At 35.6% G+C, this 26,006-nt stretch overlaps 1 protein-coding gene across 1 annotated transcript; it reads left to right on the forward strand.

The window, feature by feature from the left end:
* Positions 1-1,727: 1,727 nt before the first annotated feature.
* LOC140158278 (uncharacterized) lies at positions 1,728-13,199 on the forward strand. Its single transcript, XM_072181388.1, has 5 exons — positions 1,728-1,856; positions 10,765-10,896; positions 12,088-12,166; positions 12,306-12,540; positions 12,592-13,199. The coding sequence occupies exons 1-5, from the start codon at positions 1,754-1,756 to the stop codon at positions 13,051-13,053; spliced, it is 1,011 nt and encodes a 336-aa protein (XP_072037489.1). The 5' UTR covers positions 1,728-1,753; the 3' UTR covers positions 13,054-13,199.
* The last annotated feature ends 12,807 nt before the right edge of the window (positions 13,200-26,006 follow it).

Raw genomic sequence — 26,006 nt, forward strand, 5'->3', positions numbered from 1 at the left:
CACTTGTAAATTTATGTTTACAAGTGTAAATTATTTTGCATTTTTTGCAGTCACTATCAGCTGTCCAAATGTGACTTCTGGGACGTCTAGCCTAATCAGTTTCACCAGACCATATATTGCTGGCTTTTCAAATACTAACGATGTTACGTATAGCTATAGCTATTCCAATGAAGTTGTTGACTTTCGATATTGGCATGTTTCTCATGTACTGACTGATTTACAAACTTTGGTGAACCATATATTTGTTAGCGCTTCCGATGGTCATGGAAATGCAGCAGAGTGCAGCTTTACTTATGAACGGAAAGGTAAACTTAACATTACTATTACCATTATTAGTTGCAGTCGGAATGTAGACAATACAATCATGATAATAGTGTTCCAAAAGATAATATTTTGTTAGATTGAGTTTCCGACAAGAACATTTTTTTTTGCACATAATTATAGGACATCAATTTCTCAATTGGGGTCTCTCTTTTGTTCATACACTAAAAAGCAAGAGATTAATATATATATATTAAGAATTGTAGAAACCTAGAGAAGGCTACCGTGTTTAAATTTGTTTTGAATAGAGTAGGTGTTACAATAGTTGGGCATCAGATTTCAATCGAAATGGCGGCAGTCCAATAAATGGAAACAACGAGCGGATAATAATTATACAGATCGTTTATATCACCAGTCAATCATATTTCGATTATCTCATTCTTCTGCAGAGAAATATTCCCTAGAATTTTTTGAACATGACTGCACTTTCAACTGTAGTCGTAACTGGCTGCTCTCTCTGCTAATATTGCACTGCGAAATTTAAGGACTTTTAAAATTTGTCTACTTAGTTTTCTTCTGTTACACGATTATGTTTAAGGAACTAAAAAGGAAACCGAAAATACTTTCTTCAAGTTTTTAGTTTGTAACAAAGGATAGAGACAAAGTTATCGATAACAACTTCTGCCGATAGCTTAGCTACGACAATGGAAAATCACGTGACCAAAACCGAAGCTAAAGCCAGGAACTTGACAAGATCCATAGTATTTAAGGGGATGTCTAATTAATATGTGCCCCCGTGTGGTGAATTCTCAAAATGTTCTGCCCGAAAATGCTTCCTACCTTTCGACATGGCAAAAACGCTTTCCTCCTTTACACATGTTTCTACAACTTTTTAGGGCGTAATATCGAAACGGTGCCCAAATGATATATCTGTGCCAAAATCGCTTACCCCCTTTTGCCTGCCAGAAAATCTTTGACCCCCCCTTTGGCCTGTCAAAAAACGCATAATTATTGCCCCACCCCTAATGTATGTTTTCAATTTCCCTTTGATTTGTTATTTTTTCATGTTAAGTAGGTGAGTCTAGTTTTATAATCTTCAAATGATTGTGACTATTGTCATGATTATTATTACTTTAACATATTTAATATTTCCCCTGAAACACGCAACATTAATATTTTCTTCTCTTCTCTTTCTCATTATTTTCAGGACGAATTCACTTGCCAAAATGTTGCTTTTAATTCCACTCTCAAAATTACTTAAGTTTAGGCTAGTTACTTAAATTAATTCAAACTCCATTTTTTTCTTGCAGCCGTTCAAGTTACATGCCCAAATGTTGCTCCAGGTACGGCAGGTCAAATCACCGTCATCAGACCAACCATTACTGGCTTTCTAGATACCAATGCTGTTACCTATAGATATTACTATTCCAATGCAGATGCCAACATTTTAAATCAGCTTCATGCTAGTTTCCTATACTGGCGAACGCCCCATATGTTGTCTAATTTAAAAACTGGGACGAACCAGATATCCGTGTTTGCTTCAGATTTCCGCCCAGGAAGTACAGCACAGTGCAGTTTTACTTACGAGCGGACAGGTAAATCATAAAGCATCATACAGTTTAATCTGATGAAAACTACAGTACATGACGTTTATTATGATAATAATAGAGGTACCGAAGTACAGAAACCGCGTGTATTTACCCCGTTTATAAGTCTCATAAGTTTATTTTTCTTCTATTAATAAGCACCTTTTCCTGATATACACGAGTCGATATTTGGTATTATCAATACCGAATTTTTGATCAAGCATAACTTGTAAACCATTATACTTAATATCACAAATCCAACCCGGATGATGTAGACGAGTCAATTTAGGTTTGAGCTTGACAAAATAGAAACACCAATGTTTTTGCTTGCTAATGACTCTAAATACCATCCTGAACAACATATCCAAAAAGGACAAGGTAAATCTACATTATTCAAAATGGCTGCTAATGCAGGACTCAAATCTCAAAATTGGATGACATAGGGCCTGCACTTTGGCTCGACATTTGAAAGGGGTGTGAATTCATTTTTGGATACGCCCCTATTATAATTAGGTAATACTCGAACACATTCCCTATATGTATATACATGTCCCACATGTAGTAAATCTGTCTGCTTTATCTGTATTGTGCCTTTCTTAAGCAAATAGTTAAACACGATTTCATCAAACATTATAACAATAGCTCTTTTACAGTGTGCAATCATCCCGGGCAATAATTGGGCAATAATAGAGGATGTGCGTGAAATTATTGATTAGCTCCATACAAAGGATTTGAACCGGTGTCCTTCACCGTAATCATGGCGCAATGCAGTGCATTCAATCAAACGTTGTCGTCAACCTATTTGATCCTATAGTGCATTTGTTATGTGCTTGTAATCATGCTTTTGTTGAATGAATTTGAGTACTCCGCCATATTTACGGTATGAACGTCATAATCTAGGTGATTATTTGCATTGGATGTCTTGAATACGCTGGCGAAGTTGTGTAATAATCGGATTAATGCTATAACAGTAGGTGAATACAAGTTTTGAATATATCGCGTTGCAAAGCCCCATCCCAGCGAAAGTGAAAAAAAAATCAAATTGTTACTTTTATAAAAAATTTTAATGAAAAAAATGGCAAAAAACCCAAGAAAACGGCAGTATCGACGAAGTTGAAGCCCCATTCAAATAGGCCTACATGCAGCTAATTTATATATACTGTCAGTATTTAAATTCAATCAGTTCAATTCACGCCGAGTGTCCTTGACAGGTTTGACTCTGCTTCAGCGGTCATGAAAGAATTCAAAAGATAACCTCTGCCCCAACAATCCCAAGCAATTGTCTGAAACTGCTCTTCGGATGATGATAGTCATATAATGATCAAAAGATTATTACTGACTATATCATTGAAGACTGAGTTCTGCAGTCTAGTACAAAATCTGAATTTTGATGATTTTTACGATCGTCCAGATGAAAAAATCACTGAATGGGCCGTTAGTTCCTCCACTCCTTACCCTGGCAATATGAATCAAAGAAAATAAAGAAAAAATTAAATAAAACAAGAAAAAAGAAAAGAAAAAGAAACAATAAAAGAAAAACAAATATGAAAAGTTCGAACAATATTTGGTTTATAAAATTAATGTGACCGTGATGAGGCTCGAACTCACCACCTTCCGATTTAAAGTTCGAAGCGCTCGTGTACCAAATTCTGACGCCTTACCAAGTGAGCTGTGCTCCTGAGATACGAAATAAAAATAAAATAATACACTGTATACCTGCTTGTGTCGGTAATTGATTTGCTCAAATTCCATAATGGTACAGTGCAACAGAGCAAAAATGCCCAAAATGTAAAAGCTATATAATTTATGAACAATATACACTACACATAAAAATACTAATACAAGGGAATTTCAACATAAGAATCCAAACAATTAAGTACCAACATGCACAGCTTTGTCCTTATATCACATTTGGGTTTTTAACAAAATGTTATCAAACCTCTACTGTGATTGGCAGCTGCACAAGGCATCTCTTTGATAGCTGATAATGGCCATCCATTCAGCAAGTGGCTACTAACTGACCTTGACAGGCTTGAATGAGCACTGTCATCTGCTACAAAACCATCACACTCTAGGACCTGGTCGCCTATATTAATTTACTAGTCAACATTTGCATAGGAACCGCATAGTCGGAGGCAAGGTTTATTATTGATTAGGCGCGGATTCTAAAAGTACAGCTCCTATGCGTGTGTAGCAAAAAATTGGAGTAGAATGTTTGGAATCATGTAACTAAAATACTACTATTCTGCAAAATGTGCTCTTACCAATTTATAAAGCATTTCATTAGCTTTAATTTGACATATTGTTTGACATGTTTGGAATTATGGTAAATCATTAAATAAAATATTTATTAATTAATCAATTATGTCAATTAATAAAAATTTAATGCAAATATGCATATTTTCTCTGACAGAATTGTAGGATTTGACAAGAGCCATCTTTCTTGTAAGTTTGATTCTTATAACATACCGGTATCGTATTGCGTCCCGTTATAGTTGCAGAAAAATTCGCGTGCAGGACACACATACGCACACGCACCCCCCCACACACACACACCAGAGGATCGTACCGCTTTACAATCGTATAACATTCATTGGCGCTAGTAGTAGTAAATTCCAATTTTCTTTGCTTTACCTCACTTGTTCTGCTCAAAATTAAAAGGGGACATATCTGACAGTAAAAGCTACATTTTATGGAAATTATGTTTAAATTTGCTTAAACAGCACAAAACAGATAAAGCAGACTAATGTACTATACATAGTCCTATACATGTATGGTATGCCAGGGACTGTTTAAGAATATGTCATTAGATTTATGATATTTACTTCGAGGACTGTTATATATCAAAAATGTGAAAAATATCAAATTTTAACAATTTGTCATAAAATTTGTATTATATCGTGAATTCCAAACAATGAAATTTATTTGATATCAGAAAGACATTCTTCGTATTCAGAATGCAATTCGATATGTCTGATGTGCTCTGATGTCCCACAAAAATACTATCGAAACGCTCAAAACGCTCATTCCAGATCCCTTAAGGGCTGGGGTATGAACGTTTGGACAGTATTTATTTTGGGACATCAGAGCATCAGATATCGAATTGTATTCTGAACACGAAGAATGTCATTTGATATCAAATAATTTTGATTTTTGAAATTCGCAATTTAATACACATTTTATGGCAAATCATTAAAAATTGATATTTTTGATATTTAACAGTACTTGAAGTAAACTTTATAAATCTGATGATTTATATAAAGTGTGTAGGTGGGATGAAAAGCCGACGATCAATTGAAAATTTTGACCTCTCGTATTGAAGATATGGATTTTTTCCCAAAACACCAAAAAAATTAGGTCTTTTTGGGAAAAAATCCATATCTTCAATATGAAAGGTCAAAATTTTCAATTGACCGTCGGCTTTTCCTCCCTGCTACATACACTTTAAGAATATATCATTAGATTTATATAATTTACTTCGAGTACTGTTATATATCGAAAATTTGAAAAATATCATTTTTTTTTTAATTTGTCATAAAATTTGTATATAATTATATTGTGATTTTCAAAAATGAAAATTATTTGATATCAGAAAGACATGCTTCGTATTCAGAATGCAATTCGATAGGTCCGAGGTGCTCTCATGTCCCACAAAAAATACTGTCGAAACGCAATAAACGCTCATTTTAGATCCCTTAATTTGGTTAATTTTCTTTGTCTTTTTTTTCTTTTCTTGTTTTATTTATTTTTTTCTTTATATTGCCAGGGTAAGGAGAGTAGGGAACTAAAGGCCCATTCAGTGATTTTTTGATTTTTTTTTCATCCCGACGATCGTAAAAATCATCAAAATTCAGATTTTGGATACTAGACTGCGGAACTCAGTCTTCAATGATAGTCAGTAATTTTTATATTTTGGACATTATTATGACTATCATTTGAGGACTGAGTTCTTATGATCCGAGGAGCAGTTTCAGATAATTGCCTGGGATTATTGGGGCAGAGGTTATCTTTTGAATTCTTTCATGACCACTGAAGCATAGTCGAACCTGTCAAGGACACTCGGCGTGAATTGAAAGACCATGTCACTCGCCACAAAAGAATGTCAAAGGTCATAAAAGGCCTATGGCTGATTTTGTACCTTTCGTCATTGTCATAGATGTGCTAACGTACATAGCTTGCTAGTGTAGTGGTTCAGCCGAAAGCCGTGTGTCTAAGACAAAAAAATTAATGCATTTACGTGAGTCTGTAATTTATATACCGGTACTGACAGTATATAAATTAGCTACATGTATTTGAATGGGGCTTCAACTTCGTCAATACTGTCGTTTTCCTGTTGTTGTTTTTTTGCCATTTGTTTTTCATTAAAAAATTTATACACGTAACAATTTGATTTTTTTTCCACTTTCGCTGGGATCACTGAGTGGGACTTTGTAGCGCGGATTATTCAAAACTTGTTTTTACCTACTGCTATATAGTATTAATCCGATTATTACATAACTTTGCCAGGTTATGTAAGGGATAAACTGTACATGGGTATAGGGTATTGAGGCCCTGCATGCTTTTATCGATTTGCTCCAAACAAAGGATTTGAAGCGGTGTCCTTCACCGTAATCACGGCGCAGTCCATTCAATCAAATGTCGTCAGTGTGCGAGACGAACGATGTATAAATCTGGAGGTCACATCATCACTTATCATGCTTATTGTAAAAAGTTTGTCCAATGCATATACTGTGTGTATTGTTCCCGGGTATTGTCAATGCAGTCAAGCAAACAGGTATTATATTTTGAAAAGGCCGCTATAGTACATTCACAGGGGTGTCTCGAATGGCCAATCATATGGGACATAATCAAATTGCAGTGACTGCTTCCTTTGTTACCACATGTCAGTCATCTTGTGATTATTGGACCATGTAAACCTGCAAAAAACGAGCCAAAGTGCAGGCCCTATGAAATGGATTTAACAAAATCAAATTGTATTCCTCTTATTATTAGGATTCAGAAAAATTATAGTTTGACCTATCTCCGATATGATGTAAGGTTCTTGAGTAATAGGCATAAAGTTCAAAATGTAAAATTTTGGTCTCCACCATTATCCACAGGGGTAAAAAAAAATCAAAAATTGATTTTGATCACAGTGGTCTCAAATTGCAGAATAGGTAGACTTTAGGGACGTTTAATCGATAAATCAAAAATCGATCGATAGATCAATAATGCGGTTTATCTTTAGCGAGGTCTACCTCCGTCACCATCCAGAACGACGCCTCGGATCGTTTGTATATACATTTCCCATATGTCGCAGTACTGAATCGGGAAAACCGAGCAATACTTCGTTGTTTGGAGACATATTTCGATCGTGTAAGTAACGGGCTGATCACTAGAGACCTTGCGAAATGAAGTTAGAAACCACAAGCTTTAACGTCTAGGGGATTATAGAGGATTATGTATTCAAAACCACTCTGCCATTAAAGTCGCTTGAAGTTAAAGTTAACGCGAGAATCTACAGTGTGCCGTAAATTATGATGAAATACGTCATAATTTAGAACAATAGTTTGCCTATTTCCTCATAGACTACATAATTACCACTTATGTATTATCCAGTTAATAGACCAATTATTGGAAATCTAATTTGGTTGGGTAAAAAACATGCTACATGTTGCTGAAAATTATTGATTGAATTAGATCAAAATAATTTTTGTTCCAAACGTCACACTTGCTAGGTATATACTTTTGTGTGTGCTCATGGCATACACCAAATCAGTTTGCGGAACCAAGTTTTTAGCTTGACTTCAACGCCAAGGGGATTAAGTTCCCGTAAAATGGTCTGGTTTTACTTGAGCCAGCAGTATACGATACTTCTGGAAGAGTAAAGCAGGTGCATAACATTTTTATATATGACATGTCATAGGTTGTGCCTGGTAAGAGAGGGGGTAGGGAGGAGGAGAGGGAGGGCATTGGAAGTGGACAGGGATGTGCTTTGCTGGTAGCCAAGGGGGGGGGGCTCCCCCGTGGGACATCTTGTCTTCCTTCTTGACCCTCCCCTTTTGGATGCTGGCCGCCGTGATATTTTACGCTTTTAGGCCTTTTTCTGCCATTTTAAGCCCATTTTGTGAAAACGTTTCCCTTTGAGAATCGGCCCACGCCCTCCTAACAGAAAAACCCTGACAAAATCACTGGTGAGGGGGAAACAGGAGTGCGAGTGGGTAATTATAGGAGGGTCAAGTTTGAGAGAGCGAGTACAGATAGAGGGGAGAAGGAGGGGAAAATAAGGAGAAGGTAGGGAAGGGGAAACAGGAGGGGAAGGGGAGAGAGATTCAGAAAGGAGGGAAAGAAATAAAGAATATGTATTTCATTAGGCTTTGCGAAGTAAATTGGAATATGAAATTGACAAAGCTGATGAGCCTTTATTAAATAACATTTTATATATATAGGCCTGTAACTATCGTAAGAATATTAATTGAAACGTATAGCTAGTTTCAAAATAATATGATAAGGAGATTAACGCTGGGTCCCGACATAATCCATGTTGAGTGGTTCATTCATGTTTACTCAAACGAAGCTCTTAAGGTAGAGTCTTTTGTCTTGAAGTGGGACTAATAACCACTTGACTAAACAAAAGAGAGACATTTGGATGTAGTCGGTTACAAGCTCTTACACATGCCCTTCTTTTGAACGCACATTGATACACATGTCTCGAGTATAAGCGACAAGACGCTGTTGTTGCAGTAACCAACCATACGTTCGCGTTGGAGTAAATTTGAGCAAGAAATCCAATCGATATTTCTGAAGTTGCCGTTCCAGTTAAAGTTACTTCATTCCGCAAAGTCTCTACTTTTTATAAGGATACGTTCGTAGAGAAATGTCGTCGTTAATATCGATGAAACGCCCGTTGATAAACACGAAAAATATCGCGTCGTCGATAGTATCGATTTAACGTTGATGATCTAACATTTTTTCCGATTGATTAAACATTACCAAACATGGCACAATTTCTTAAAGGGGGTAACCCTATTGGTTTTGAATATGGATTGTCTTTAAAATTACATATAATATCAAATATTGTCCCCTTTACGCAGCTTTGTGAAAAAAACGAGAGCATTTTCTGCATAAATGTGAATATATAGCAAAATTTGCAACCCAATATTTGGTATGCGTGAATTGCATTCTGGGAAGACAAGCAATAACATGTGCCGTATACTCCGTTCGTCATGTGCCATGCGTGTGTGGTTGCACTGACATCAACCAAGCTCCACTGTACTAGGTACACATTCCAATATTACGTGACATTTCCCCACAACCAGTCTTTTCGTGTTCGTCTGTATATCGTTCATGATGATTTTTGTATAGAAATTATGGCATAATGGCAATAGAGCTCAAAGCAAAACAGAAATGCCCCGTATTGAACGGAAAATTTAGATTTTTAAAAACTCTTTTTCGTGCCGATTCAGAAAAAAAAAGAAACCAAATATATTTCCCCTGCAATATGTACATTTCAAATGAATGTAAATAATTTTGGGTTTAAAAAATGGAGCAGAAAAAAACACCAAGCTCTAACCAACTGCGCCACGCGGGCAGCTTCTAATTTCTAAAAGCTCTAATAATAACATCGTCGATCTGAAGTCTCTTCAGCAGTTATTGCGGTTCGCTCTTTTCATACAATGTGAATGACGCGAAACCAAACTAGCTGTTGAGGAGACTATAATTTTCTACGATAAGCCTGTCCAGAATTCCAGAAATTGGTAGCCAGCAAGGGAGATATATAGGCATGAATTCTCAGATTTCTCCGGAAATACATCGACTTGGAGCGTCAAATTTCAGAATAGGAATAAGAAAAATTCGATCTATTTTGTGATACCAAAAACTCATTAACAATGACAAAAATCGGGGGGATGATGTTGTCGATCGGGTTACGGACCTTTAAAGACTTTACGATAGAATATTTTGCATGATTAAACCCTTCTTAATTTATTGATCGAATATATTGATGTATCGATCGATTTTTTAATTTAACGAACGATTATTGACTTATCGATGAATATTGATTTATCGATTAAACGTCCCTAAAACGTCCCTCTCACTACGGGGGATCGAGTATATTTTGTATTAGGTCTGCTTGGACATTTACGCCCAAAATTCTGTAATTTTACCCAAAAAAAACCACCCGTTTTTTACTGGCTAAAAAGGTAGATACACAGGGCAATTATTGCTTTATTTTTTTTTCTTCTGTTAGGATTTTTAGTCTCCTCATGAAAAAGAGACGCGTCCTCCGCTTCCGCCACCTATGTCGATGTCTCCATGATATATAAATACCACTAACTGCCCAGACAATACTGTTCCAAATTAAATATATGACAAAATGTGTTTTTACTTAGTTCCGGCTGGAATAAGATGCCCAAATGTTACTTCGAGTTCGTCTGGTGAAATATCTTTCGACAGACCAACCATTTCGGGCTTTCCAAATACACACGATGTTACCTACAGCTATAAATATTCCAATTCAGATGCAAATATCCGCAATCGCTCGCTGGCTAGCATCCGATACAATCGACGGCAATCGCGAATGTTTCATATGTTGTCTGGTTTACAAACTGGGACAAACCTTATAACAGTCAGTGCTTCAGACGATCAAGGAAATATAGCACAGTGCACATTTACATATGAACGAACAGGTAAGGAAAACCGGCGAGACGTGTTTCTAAACATGTAAATAGTTAACTTTTTCAGACTCTTCCATCTGGATTTTGAGGTAAGGCGAATCTGCGCAAATTGGTGTCTGTACCAAAAGAAGTTGAAACTGAGACTGTATCCCTGGTGTTATGTTCGCCAACATGTGAACTATGCTTCCAACATAACACAAAAATTATTTATACACAATTAAAAGATGATATTCAGGGTTCTTTGTATTCCATTCAACCTACAGGATCTGTCGTCTTGACGTCAACAGAGTCAAGTGAGGAGGTGGTATCATCCACACAAGTACCAAGCACATCACAATCACCATCGTATAAAGTCCCATCCGATCCAGGGAATACATTGGCTTCAAATCAAATGAGTACGTTCCTGATTGTATCACCTGAAATAAAAGCTTACATCCTAAACGACTCCCATAAACATCTGAGCTACCATTTCGTTTCAACACTAATTAACATCTAGGCTATGCTTAAACCTATTAGAAGATATTTTAGTGTAAATTATTTATTGCAATCAAAAATTTCACGTAGGCTAGACCAAGATAACTAGCACATTCTTCTCGTTATCCATTGAAAGACGTTTGAGTTATTTGAAGAAGGCCACATAAGCGCTCGTATATTTGGCTAAGGTAGTCAGGCTCACATCACACACTATAGGTGGCGCTATTCGTCCATAGGGAAGTGGAATGTGCCTGTACGGTCCAAAAATGGCTTTATTGTGGGGCTCAATGGAAAAAATTACTAAAAAATAATTTTGACAACCAAAACCTAAGTGATGTTGACTTATGTTGGTACTGGCATAATAATGGATTCATAAGCTATCACATAGTGCAATCTATGTTCCACCAAGTGGATGCTCGTTAAAGCGCAAAAGCAATTTGTGTGCAAATCAAGACCATCCAAAACAGCTTTCTTACAGTAAAGAATAGGAGGTCATCTGGGGTCACATACAGTAGTGTACATTGTACATGTGCCTGCTGTCACAATTTCACACACAAAATTTTGGACAATTTGGTGACACTATTTTTGTCTGTAACTTCAAAAGTATATGCACTAGAAACATGATTGACCCCTTATTGTTTAGGTAATTTGATTCTCTTTCAAATGAAAGAACTTTCAGCTAAAAATATTGAACTTCAAAATTTTATGAACGTACCTAGCTAAGGTGAAAAAAGTAAATTTATTCAACATTTTATACTCTGGAAGCTTTACGGAATAAATGCCATGAATGCACCAATTAAAGGTAAGCTCCAGGATATGGGAGCAATTCATGTGGAATACTTCTCAAATATTCTTTTCTCAGCAACCGTAATATCAGAATGCTTTGATTTACTTTCATCAAAGGAACATCTGGGAGCTTTAAAGACACTAATAATTCAGATTTCAGACAATTTATGGCAAATGACAAAAAAAACCAAAAAAAAACAAAACCAAAAAAACAAAAAACAGCATCCTTCCACGAACAAACAATATTACGATTCAGCAAATTCCTATAACAAATTAAGCAGTAATACATGTATGTATTTTCTTTTCTTTCGTTTGTCTTTTTGAAGTTATTATTTATAGCGGTGCAGGAGGAGGCGCTCTTCTTCTGATAATAATAGTAATTCTACTGGTCTGCATAGTTAAAAGGTAAAATTTTACATAAAGAGAAAGTAAACTTTAACTATCCTCTGTAAGACCAAACTGGTTGAAAATTTCTACAATTATTGTCATAATACGGCCTATGTTTTCTATTTGGCTGACATTATAACTGATCTTTACTTCATAGAAACTCTGAAAGGAAACGACAGCGTCACCGTGCCCAAGAACAACCAGAATCAATTCCGACATCAACTAGGCCAACTAGTCTCCTGGATCGAACTTCAGAAGATCCTACAGCAGAAAACATGTACCAAGAAACCGCTCTGCATGCATCACCAAACCAAAGCAATCAACGAAATGGCCAGGAACCTGATTTATCATATGCCTACGCGTCTGTGTCCATAAATCCGTCAGAGGACCGTGATCCGTCACCAAGTCATGATCACCAAAGGAATGAAGATGCACCAAGTACGCATGATCCTGAATGGCCACCTAAAGAATCATATGAATACGCTACTGTGACAAAGAACCGGTCAGAAATGCACAATACCTCACCAAATCACAGCGATGAACGAAATCGAAATGAAGAAACGCCATCTACATCTCGTGGACGGGGAGCTGAGATAACATACGACTATGCTTCTGTGCCAATAAACAGGCCCAAACTCGGTGAACCACAATCAAATCAAAGTGAACATATACAAGGCACACGGGGTGGTTCTGGGCATCCACCAGAAGGAACATATTCCTACGCCACTTTGCCAATTCACAGGCCAAATGGCTCCGAACAGAAACCAGTGATTGGTGACAGAGGTGAAGATGAAGGGTGGATGGATAATAGTATCTATGACATAACGGAAGGAAATGATGCCGATAACAAAAATGAAACAGAGGGATGGGAAGAGAATATCGCGTATGTTTCCTCAGACCGATAACTTTCTTATACTTGTTTCGTTGTAGATTTGATACTTTTAAATACTTAAGAAGTATTTCTTGATCCTAACATTTTCTTTTTATGATATTTTCCAGTAGATACCCACGACAAAAGCTTATTCCCAAACTTTCAGTTGATTCCGATTTTGCGCTTGCGAGTTATGCATAATTATGTGTATTACACTTCTTTCATATGCCACTGTAGTAATTTCGTTCTGGTACACTAGAACAGCGTTTTGATTTCATTCCTTAAGATTTCTCCATCTTAGTGCTGTATTACTTCTACCTTTGCTAGAAAGAGAATGGAAATGTTCGTTAGTTAAACCGTTAAATTTTACAAATTAAGGTGCCAGATAAAAGTAAGGAACATGTAAAAGAAGGATATTATGCCTATATCCGGGAATAGTTTTCCAAAAAAGAAATTATAAAGCCCCACATTGAGAATTATCGTTTCCCAGGAAAACGGCAGAGAGCAGACAGCAACACGAGTAGGTTTATTTCACCTTGAAGGCATGGATAGTATTGCAAATATGGACTTACTTTCTCCTAGTTCATCCAATACACCATGCATTAATATGACGACAACTGGTATCTACTGGTCAATTTATATTCTCATCTCCACATCTGTTTGTTTTTCAAAGTGTAGCTTTAAACCTATCACGTATATTTTGGCCTCCGGAATTTGGCATCGACCATATTATTTGATCAGCCGAAATCCTTATAAGTAACGGCCAGTGTATGTTATTCTAGAGTGAAGTGAATTATATATCCTAAAAGGACAGTGTCGTCGGAAACTTCATTGTTTGGGTATTTTAAGGTTAGCAACTATTTTAAACTGTTGCGATTTGGTAGTTCACAGCATCTTACGAATGGTAGTGAGCTTTGGCAAAATTGCATTTATCATTTCATAGCGAGTGTCAGTGTGTAGAAGAAATCAAATATCACAGATATACTTTTGTAGGTCCTGTGGTTCTTGAGTTATGTTGTAAAGAGGGCTGAAACAACAACACTTTTGTAAAACGTGTATAACTCATTAATAACGATAAATCAAGCAAGTTTTCAATGTATATGATTTGTAGAATGAACTTTTTGCAAAACATCAAAGTGTTATTTTTCAATAATATATTGATTTAGACAATGAAAAATCGACTAAACAACTAAACATAACTAAATAACGGGCGTGGTTGAGGAATAAATCAACTATCACATACTTTTTTAATTTTGACAAATGAAATGTAAGAATTTTACGAAACTGCCTCATTTTCAAAGCTTTCTACGGATTGAAATATCAATCGATGATCTGTATTCGGAGTGCCAATCACTGCGCATCATCAGCGCATGAGGCGTCTATTGTCATTAGAGACCTTGCGAAATGAAGTTAGAAACCACAAACTTTAACGTCTAGAGGATTATAGAGGATTATGTATTCAAAACCACTCTGCCATTAAAGCCGCTTGAAGTTAAAGTTAACGCGAGAATCTATAGTGTGCCGTAAAGTATGATGAAAATACGTTATAATTAAGAACAATAGTTTGGATATTTCCTCATAGACTACATAATTACCACTTACGTATCTAGTTAATAGACCAATTATTGGAAATCTAATTTGGTTTGGGTAAAAAACATACCACATGTTGCTGAAAATTACTGATTGAATTAGATCAAAATATTTTTTGTTCCAAACGTCACACTTGGTATATACTTTTGTGTGTGCTCATGACGTACACCAAATCAGCTTGCGGAACCAAGTTTTAGCTTCGACTTCAACGCCAAGGGGATTAAGTTCCCGTAAAATGGCCTGATTTTACGGGACCCAGCAGTGTACTGAACTTCTGCGAATTGCAGCTACTGTGAACATTTTTTTACAACGTTGCGTGTCTTATAATTACACCTCTTTAATTATTTATTTTATTCATTTAGGCCTACATTATGTACCCCAATTCAGCAGAGAGCTGGTCTAACATGTGCCACGCTATACGCTGACACCCTTTAAACACACTCATCAAACATAAGTTATACATTGGGGCATATAGGCCTATGGATATTGTATGTCAACCAAATTATTCATTATTAAAAGAGGAGGCCTATTTGTTACAAAAAATAAGAATGTCAGAAAAGGAACATCCAGAAATATGCTGGTTGAAATTCAAAATTCTGTGAGTTTTTAAAGATCAAAATGAGGATCATTCGGGGAGAGAATTAAAATTCGATCAGAATGCAAAGAGGAGTCCTTGCCCTCCTAAAAGAATGGAGAGGTGGTGGTGGTGCTGGGGGGGGGGGCTAGGAGAGCAAACAGATAAAATGGGCTTGTGTCCTGATGGAAATATAAAATTGACAAAGCTAACGTTTACTGGAATAATAATTGAGCTTTTATTATAATAATCCGGGACAATAATATAGGCATATCACAAGAATATTTAATTGAAACATGTTTAGAAGTATAATATTAGCGTATAGCTCATAACATAGGCTTAATTCCCATTGCATTGGTCATCGCCTAGAGATGTAATCCATGTTTATTCAGACTAAGCGCCTATTGTATTGAAGTGTTACCAACAAAGCACTTCAGCAAACAAAAGAAAGACATTTGTTGCAGTCGCTTTTACATACCCTTCTTTTGATCACCCATTGATACACTTCCCCTAGTTTAAACAACAAGACGCTGTTGGTACAGAAACCAATCTGACGTTCGCGTTGAAGTGAATTTGAGCAAGAAATCCAATCGATATTTTTGAAGTTGCCGTTAAAGTTCCAGTAAAGTTTCATACTTCATTCCGCAAAGTCTCTATTGATAGATATTTGACTCCGTGGAACGGACTGTAAATGAGGTAGTTTCATAAAATTCATTTATTTCAAAAACGGAGCGGTCAATTGTCAAAAGTATGTGATAGCTGATATATTCCTCAACCACGTTGATTCTTTAATTATGGTTTGGGTCATGCGTGGAAATATCAAAAAAATCAGTTCCCGACGATACAGTTCTTTCAGGGACTCCCTGTATATAAAAATTTTAATGATACAATTAGTATAATATAATATAATATAATATAATATAATATAATATAATATAATATAATATAATATAATATAATATACTATTCAGATACCAAACTTTCCACGCTTTCTTCCACGAACTGGCCTAACATGCGATATCTGATATTCACCCGATGTTTCGCATAAATAATGGAAGTAGTTATCCAAGGGAACCACAACAAACAATTCTTTCATTGTGTATCATATAATTATTTCAATGATTTGTTTCACATTTGTTTTATGTAAAAAGGATAGAAACTTAACAATTTACAATGAACGACATCGAATGGATACTATTAATATAGTTTCTGCGTTTGTTTCCCAGTTCGCTGAAACTTCCGGGTATGATGTTTTGGTACCGAGTAACATGTAATTAGTTTTTTATCATTAACAGATAATTTGTTTACCTGGAACCATCTATTCACTCAATCTCTTTGTTGAAGACTTCCTCAATAACATTAAACTGATCGTGAGAGTCAAATAAATTGGTGTCATCAGCAAATGAAATCACATCAAGTAAATCAGTAATTAAGTGAATATCGTTGACGTATATGATTAAAAGCAGTGGCCCCAGTATTGAGCCCTGTGGCACCCCGCGTGTAACATTTTGCTGTTGTGGTCTATAGTATCGAATGCTTTTGATAAATCTAAAAAGACACCTACCGTAAAATTGTCATTGTCAACAACTTCAGTAATTTTGTTAACCAAAGTCAATCACTGCCATATATGTGCTGTAAAACCATACTGACGTTTGTATAAAATGCGATGGTGATTTAAATCTGACATGTATCTGTTAAAGACAAGGCGTTCCAAAATCATTTTCATCTTTCTTATACAGTGGAATTACCTTTGCTACTGCAGTTGTAACATTTTCTAAATACAGCTGTGAATGTTAACATCAATATAATTGTTATTTTTTAATTTGGAGTTTTCATATAACAAAACCAAAATTGTGCTGTGCTGGTGGCAACACTGTGCTGGTGGCAACACAGCTCCATCCCTTGGGGTGTGGTCTTGAGGATGTATGACCCTCTCATCAAGACCACGCCCCCAAGGGATGGAGCTGTGTTACCACCAGCACAGAGGATGATGGGATACCAATCACTCTAAAGAAGTATGTTGCCCAAGACATACGAAACTGTCAGGTCATTGTCAAAAATTTTGGCTTTATCTACAAACCTGATGAATCACTTCACAATATAATTGTTCACACGTGCACACGATCAAGATTCAAAGTTCGTCGCATTGTCACATCCGTCGCACTGGTAGACCGGTTTGGCATTTTTGCGTGAACATGGCAAAAGCAGACAACCAGCTTTTTTGTTAAATCTGGTACGCTGAATTCAAACCTGTTGTCTAACAAGCAGTATTTTGTTCCAATAACACTTTCAAACATGTCAAATTAAATACCACTGGCCCAACTCTCAGTTCTATGTGAAAATCAAGCTCCTTGTCTTTCCATTCTCTATCTCCCTGAAGTACTCCAGCTATAATTATGCCAAATGATTCTGTCTCTCCATCTCATTAGACCTTAGCTTTGTTTTCCCATACATTTTGCCAAAAGCATTAACAATCAAGCTTGACATTCCATAGGTCAGTAGAATTTTCAGTACATTGACCTCAATGTTTCGTGTCAAAGGCTTTCTTGAAGTCGATAAATGTAATGACAGGAGAGGGATTGCGTACTCAATGCAAGGATATGTCATACAGTTGTTCCTCCTATCCTGAATCCATTGTTTATGATTTATCTATATTTTTGAATTAAGTATGCTTTGTAACTTGGCTAAGTCAGAAATATGTCTCCCCATTTACACACATGTTCTCTACTACCTTGTGCAGACTCTTCTGACCTGGTCAATTATACCCACTCTATTATATGGCGTGTCCGTCCTAACAGCCTATATATTCTGGTATTGCTCATATTTCATCATATTTTGTCATAGTGTTTTGCTCATGACATCCCTACTAAATCTCTCCCATACATAATTCTTGTTTTGATCACTTTTGATTATTATTGGTCATATATTTCTTTATATTATCATATGGTATCACCATATATTGTCTACGCAATTGTATTTCCAAAAGTGTTTCCTCCCTTGTTTTCCCTTCCCATGTCCATGTTTGTGATGATATAATAAATGCATATTTCACCATCACAGGATGATGGCGGTTTTATGGAACAAATTTCCTCATTCTCCTTATATATTTTACCATCACGTCCCAGAGTATTTAATTGTGTTGGTCTACATAATATTTAATTTAAAGGGGCATTTCGTGATCCACAGCCTCATCCCCCACTTTTCTCAAAAAAGTTGAGATTTTTATATCACTGGAAACCTCTGGCTACATAATGTTTATGTACAAAATATTTCTTGCAGATTAATTCGTTTTGCAAAGATATCGTGAAATTTGAATTTCGTTCTGGTGCACCAGAACGAAATTACAACGCATTGTCTATGGAGCAGTGTAATACACATAATCATGCATAACTCGCAAACGCAAAATCGGAATCAACTGAAATTTTGGGAATAGGCTTTTTCGTGGATATGTACTGAAAATGTCATAAAAAGAGGATGCTAGGATCACGAAATACTCCTTTAAAGTATTATAATGTATACAACATATTGTATGTATTTAGATCATGACTGATGGTCAATATCCAATTATATATTATATTTGCTTGTTTTATATTTACACATACTCTCTGTTGATATTGACGTTTAAAACCATCATATTGATTTCAGTATTGATATGTGATATTTTTGTTAACTTCACTGTTATTTAAACTACCCCAATTATGTTTCATCATACAACTATGGGTAGGTATACCCTGGATTTGTTTTGCTTTGATTTGCTTACTCATTCATACCTGAGCCTTTGTTGTCGTATTCCTTGTTGCGCTACAGCTTGTGGGCCCTCTATTGCATTATGATCGCATCATTAGGTACCACACGAGGTCAGAGGATGATTTAAGGAAGCCCCATCATGCATTGTAAAAGTGTTATCACTAGAGTTTCAACTGCCACTTTACTTTTCAAATCCCATTGAACTCTGTGCAAAAGATGTTGTTTTAGAATTGCCCGTGTGTCATTATTACTTGGTCGATTTCAGACCTAAAGTGATGTATGCATGAAGGATAATTCACACCTTCTGTAGATAACATAAAATGTGAAATCGACTAACCTTTTGAAGGTGTATTTATTGTAAATATATCTGTCCAAATTCAAATTTCACCATGCACGTGTGTATGCAGTGGGCGGGCAGTGGTGTCATGTTCACTCACACAGCTGTGCTAACCGCAAGACTTGCTGGGAAGTGCTTAAATCATCCTCTGACACGAGGTCTTGTTGATAACTAGCGTAACAAATCACATTTGAATGTATTCATTCATTATTTTCCTTATGTGCTAGTGTGACAACGCATATCCATCCACTCAAGTCCCTTCACATTTACCCACTCATCCGTCACCATTGATTTGACTATTGTTTGAACGTCCTGACCAGGTCACACCAGGCTGCCATGTTTGGTTACTCGTTTTACTTTGCCTTTTTTTACCCTTCCCCGCATGTTTTTCAATCATACGGTCTACCTTTAGCTGCTTAGCTGACCTGGTCAGGTCCACTCATCAGCAAATTACATTTAATTTTGCATGGTTTCTGATTATTTTACTGCTTGTAGTTATTTTATAGATATACTTACTGCTGCAACATATTGTTTCCCTTGGTCCCCTTACCATGTTTATGTTTGTGATGATATAATAAATGCATATTTCACCATCACAGGATGATGGTGGTTTTATGGAAATTTTTTCCCTTCATCCCCTTTTATGTCATATGGTTTCTGATCAGTAGAATTTTGATTATTTATGTAGTTATGCAAGTTTGAAACAATCATATTGATTTCAGTATTGATATGTAATGTTTTTGTTTACTTCACTGTTATTTAAACTACCTCTATTATGTTTTCATCATACAACTATGGGTAGGTATACCCTAGATTTGTTTTGCTTTGATTTGTTTACTCATTCATACCTAAGCATTTGTTGTCGTATTCCTTGTTACGCTAGTGCCAGTCCTTTCGTGCGCACCACACCTTGTAGGCCCTCTATTGCATTATGATCGCATCATTAGGTACCACACGAGGTCTTGTTGATAACTAGCGTATCAAATCCCATTTGAACGTATTCATTCATTATTTCCTTATTCCAATGGCCCGTATTGTGCTAATGTGACATCGTATATAGTATCCACTCATGTCCCTTCACTCCATCCTTACATTGCGGTGCTTGCACGTTTGCATGCCTTGTCACCAGGCGCTATACTATTTCCATCCAGCCAGGTTCAATCTGTTTTTATAAGTTATGCAATATTATTTAAATGGTTATCTATTATAGAACCTCCATATTGTTTGACTCACTTGACCTATATTTAGCATACCATGTTCTTGTTATTTTGTTTTGTTTACTTACTACTTATGCTCACTCATGCTCTAACTTATTGTTATTGTATGACCTTATTGTGCTAGTATCATTCACCATTCGATTCTGTGTTATATCTTGATCGCCATACCATACAGGCCTTCCTTTCTATTACACTCACGCCAATAGGTAACTACTTGGGATCACAATGATTACTAGCATAATAACTATCAATTGAGTGATCAGTTACATTCGTATTCTTATTTTTTAATGACCCACCTTGTGCTAGTGTGACAGCGCGTTAATCCAGTCATGTCTTGTCGGATCACTCCTTTCATATATCACGGTGTTTGACCAATCCCGTGCCTCAGTTTCATTCATTATTTGATGCTCACCATTATTGGAGTCTTGTTTGACATGCATGATTGGTAGCCTTCTCACCTGGCACTCCAATATCCTTTTATTGTCCTTGGTTGTAAACTATCTTTTATTTTGATGGTTTTTGTTTTGCTCTGTTTTCCAGTAACTGTTCTAGTTACCCAGTCAACTACGCCAGTTGCTCTGTGTTTACACAGTAACTGCGCCAATCATATGTTGTAATTTAAGTTTTGTAAAGTAAGTTTAAGTTAAACGTGTAGTATTACAAATAATTCAATTGTATATTTGTGTGCTTTCCTACAAGCTCCTGCTTTGTAGGAATTATATATTCGTATTTGTGCTACATGTTGATAATCCGACACTATGTCTTCTACTTCTGATCTAATCTCAAATCTAGTTTTCCGTCCTTTCTCCTTTAATAGCTCACTGAATCCTTCAAATGTTTTTTCTGATGAAGTTGATATCACAAATTCTAATGAAGTTCATTGTACATATTATGACGCTAGCACCATCCACAACCACCATCCAAACATTGGTAATTGCAATCTGTCCCTACTTCACTTAAATGCTAGAAGCCTCTCTAAACACTCCAATGACCTCACCGACTACTTGACTACCCTAAACCAACATTTTGATATTTATGGTTTTTCAGAAACATGGTTTTCATCTGATGAAGATTCTTTACTAATTGACATTGGCGAATTCTCTGTTGAGAATTCTGTCGGAGAGAATCGTCGCGGCGGAGGAGTTTCACTATTTATCAATCCTGATATCAATTATTCCAACAGACCTGATCTGACCCTTGACTGCGCTGATTGCGATTCCATTTTTATTGAAGTCTCCCATAATTCTGACAAATATATCATTGGCGTTGTTTACAAACCCGAGTATGTTATTTACAATGATTTTATTTCACAACTCAGCAACACACTTGACATTGTATCCAATGAAAAAAAGACTTGTTACATCATGGGTGATTTTAATCTTGATCTTTTGGTTCATGAATCCTGCCCTAAAGTCTCTGGTTTCCTTAATTTATTTTACTCTCATGACTTTATTCCATACATAACCCGCCCCACACGCATACAGACTAATAGCAAAGGACACACGACCGCCACGTTGATCGATAACATCTTTACAAATGACCTTAATAGTATAATCACATCTGGTATCACTGTCACTGACCTATCTGATCATTTTCCCATTTTTACAACACAACAAGCTGATAGGCCTAAGTTGACCCCTACCCAATTGACCTACAAAAGACGCCAGCTTCACCCCGATAATATTAAAGGCTTGACCAACGCCCTGTCACTAGTCTATTGGAAATTTATTGAAAGTTCACCCAACCCCGATGACGCCTATAATAAATTTAGCGATAAACTAGATAATCTTCTCAACATCCATTGCCCATTAATCAACAAAACAATCTCTAAACGTAAGGCTAGCTTCAGACTCCGTATTGTACGTACAATATTGTATGTACAATACTTTTCGTGACGTCAAAAAGTATTACACGTGCAATAAATATACGTGCCACGACGAGTTGAATCAGATTAAATAACGCGCTATAACCCTGACGGTTCATTGTTTGCTAAATCCAAGCGAGGTCACCAGAAAATCTATGCAAGAGAAATTTCTACTGCTGCTGATGAAAAATCCTAGAGTGCGTTTGGAGGTTCTTTCTGCACTTTACCAGTAGCCTAATAAATTCATAAAACAATAAAAATCAAATAAAGATTTAGGGCAAATGTTTTTACTCACTGCTCATCTGATCCACTTTCCCAGGAAACTAAATACCGATACTCCTTAGTTTTTCCCTGACTTTCCAGACATAATTATGAGTAAACATCAAATTTAATGTTTACAAAACAATCAAATATATATACATTCTTTTGCATTTTGTACATAAATATTGATATCAATAATGTAGGCCTACAAACATTAAAAAAGGGGCCTAAGAGTATGTCTATTTTTAATCATATACTAATTCCGCCATGCCCAAACATATCTTATTATGAAATCGTGTAATGGAAGTGGAACCCAAATTCCAATCAAAAATAAAAACAAATTTGTTATCAAATACACTAGGCCTATACATTGTATTATAGGAATTTAATAGATGGTTCATTTTAATAAATAAATAGATTAACACGGGTAATGGACAAGAAATATTTGGCAATACCGGATTTACCAGAGAGCCAGTGGATAAAGAAATTAATTAAAATTAAAACAAATTAAATGAGAAAATGAAAGCAAGGACATTTGGCGAAGTATTGTTTTAGAATTCGAAGGAGTCTTAAATGTTATCCTGGCCCCAGGACACTGATTAATGTAAATTCGACCCATAGTTATTTTATCTACTTTTGCCAGCATTCAACCTGTTCAATGTGATTTATGCCTATTTTTAATAAAATTCCGAAATCTAACGTATCAACGTTGTATCGTGCACAAATTATGATTCGAGACTATTTCATTTGACACGGTTGTATGGATTTCAGAAGATCGGTCCTATAATAGATATCGATTAGAGAATTACAGCAAGAGGCTTTGAGGATGCCGTAATCCTCTTGACCATCAACCAATCAGAGAGACATATTTCAGAATTATGTTCGTATATTTGAAACTCTTTCAACTCTGAAATATATATTTCAAGTAATCTCGTTTCACATTAACACGTTTATGGATGTATTGGGATGATCATAAGTAGGTCTATAACATACACCATCATAACATGCCTCAACGATATCAACATGTAAAAAGTTGTTGCAAATTCATAACACAACGTGTTATAATGTATAATGTTATATGCCAAAACTTTAAAAAACAATGAAAATATCAGTATCAATCAAATCAAAACCAGAATAAATACATAGGCCTACAAATAATACTTAAGAAACTGACTAAATCAATATATGACTAAATGTCAGTATAAATGAATCGCTAAATCAATTAATCAATCAGTAATCAATCAATCAATAAATAAATAAACAAATAAATAAATAAACAAATAGGCCTAAATAAATCAATAAATAAATCTATAAATAAATAAATAAATAAGAACTGAATGTGCCATTTATATTATTATTACAATTTTAATATTATTAATATCGTTAGTATTAATAGGCCTTTTAATATTAAGTACAGTTGAATACAAAAATACATGAAAAGATGTTCATCATTCCGTGCACGAACACTCACTAAATTTACCACTCTTAGAAATTTGGCAACTACGTATCAATTAAGCAACCAATGATTGTAGCACAATATATATTTTCCCGGTACATACTATTTATTGCACGTGTAATACTTTTTGACGTCACGAAAAGTATTGTACATACAATATTGTACGTACAATATGGAGTCTGAAGCGCGCTTAATACACCAAAAAAACCTTGGGTAACTAAAGGACTTATTCAATCGATAAAAACTAAAGATAAACTATATAAAAAATACATCCTAAAACCTTCCATTGAAAATAAAATTAAATACACTAAATATAGAAACTATCTAAATATACTACTTAGAACAAGTAAAAAAAATCACATTACAGCCAAAATTGAAAATTATAAAGACAACACTAAAAAGATGTGGGAAACATTAAATAACTTACTAGGTCGTAATAAAAAATCTAAATTACCGGACTTTTTCATAAATAATGATGGTACTAAAATAACTAATAATCAACAAATTGCTGAGAACTTCAATTTATTCTTTGCTAATATTGGAATAACTCTTGCTAATAAAATCCCTGATCCACCTCCTGCCTTTGAAAACTCATTTTCTCTAAATGATAATCCTAAAAGTATGTTGTTATCCCCAACGTCTCCAGAAGAGATTGTTAAATTAACATCTAAATTAAAAAACAGCCATAGCAGCGGTAATGACGGTATTAGTAACATCATCCTGAAGCAAATTATTACACCAATTAGTAGTATTCTTTCCCACATATTTAATTTATCTTTTGTAACAGGTACCATACCCTCTACTTTAAAACAAGCAAATGTCACTCCTATTTTCAAAAGCGGTGACAAACATGATTTCACCAACTATAGGCCAATTTCTATTCTACCTGCCATATCCAAACTTCTTGAAAGAACCGTGTATGTAAGAATTTGTGATTTTATTACTGCCCATGGTATCTTAACTAAACATCAATTTGGGTTTAGACCTAAACGATCAACCAACATGGCCATCAATGATGTTTACTGCAGGATTGCCGATAACCTTGATAACCAACTTCATACCATTGGAATCTTCTTAGATCTTAGCAAGGCCTTCGATACCATAAACCACAACATCCTTCTTAACAAACTTCATCACTATGGTATTCAGGGCCTTGCTAATGACTGGATTAAAAACTATCTTTCCAACAGAAGTCAGCGTGTATTATTTGATAACTGTTTTTCTAGGTCTATCGGTATATCCTGCGGTGTTCCCCAAGGATCGATCCTGGGTCCTCTCTTGTTCTTACTATACATCAATGACCTCCCTTACACCACCTCCGTTCCTAATTTTACACTATTTGCTGACGACACCAGTATTCTCTTTTCGCACCATGACCCAAAAACCCTTGAATTAAATATAAATAACGAACTAAAATAATATCAAACTGGTTTAAATTAAATAAACTCTCATTAAACATAAAAAAAAACTAATTATATGGTCTTTAAAAATAAACACAGTAATAAACCTGACATAACTTATGACATTAAAATTGATAGTTCACCAATTGAAAAGGTTAATACAACTAAATTTCTAGGCCTACTCATTGATCATAATCTTTCATGGCACTCGCACACTCAACACATATCAAAAATTGTTTCAAAATATAATGGCGTCATACGTAAAGTCCGACAATTCCTTCCTGCACATTCACTTGTTACACTTTATAATTCCCTAGTCCTTCCCTACATTTCCTATGGTGCTCTTATCTGGGCCGATCACAACAACAGCTTCCTTGATTCACTCTTCCTTCTTCAAAAGAGAGTCATTAGAACATGTACCTTTTCTCTATGGCTTGACCACACAGACCCCCTCTTCTCTTCCCTACACACACTTAAAGTTCGGGACATTTACAAACAACAACTTGCCACATTCATGTACCAATTGCACACCAATCTTCTC

Source organism: Amphiura filiformis, chromosome 8 (genome assembly GCF_039555335.1).
Source record: "Amphiura filiformis chromosome 8, Afil_fr2py, whole genome shotgun sequence".
NCBI classification, from domain to species: domain Eukaryota; kingdom Metazoa; phylum Echinodermata; class Ophiuroidea; order Amphilepidida; family Amphiuridae; genus Amphiura; species Amphiura filiformis.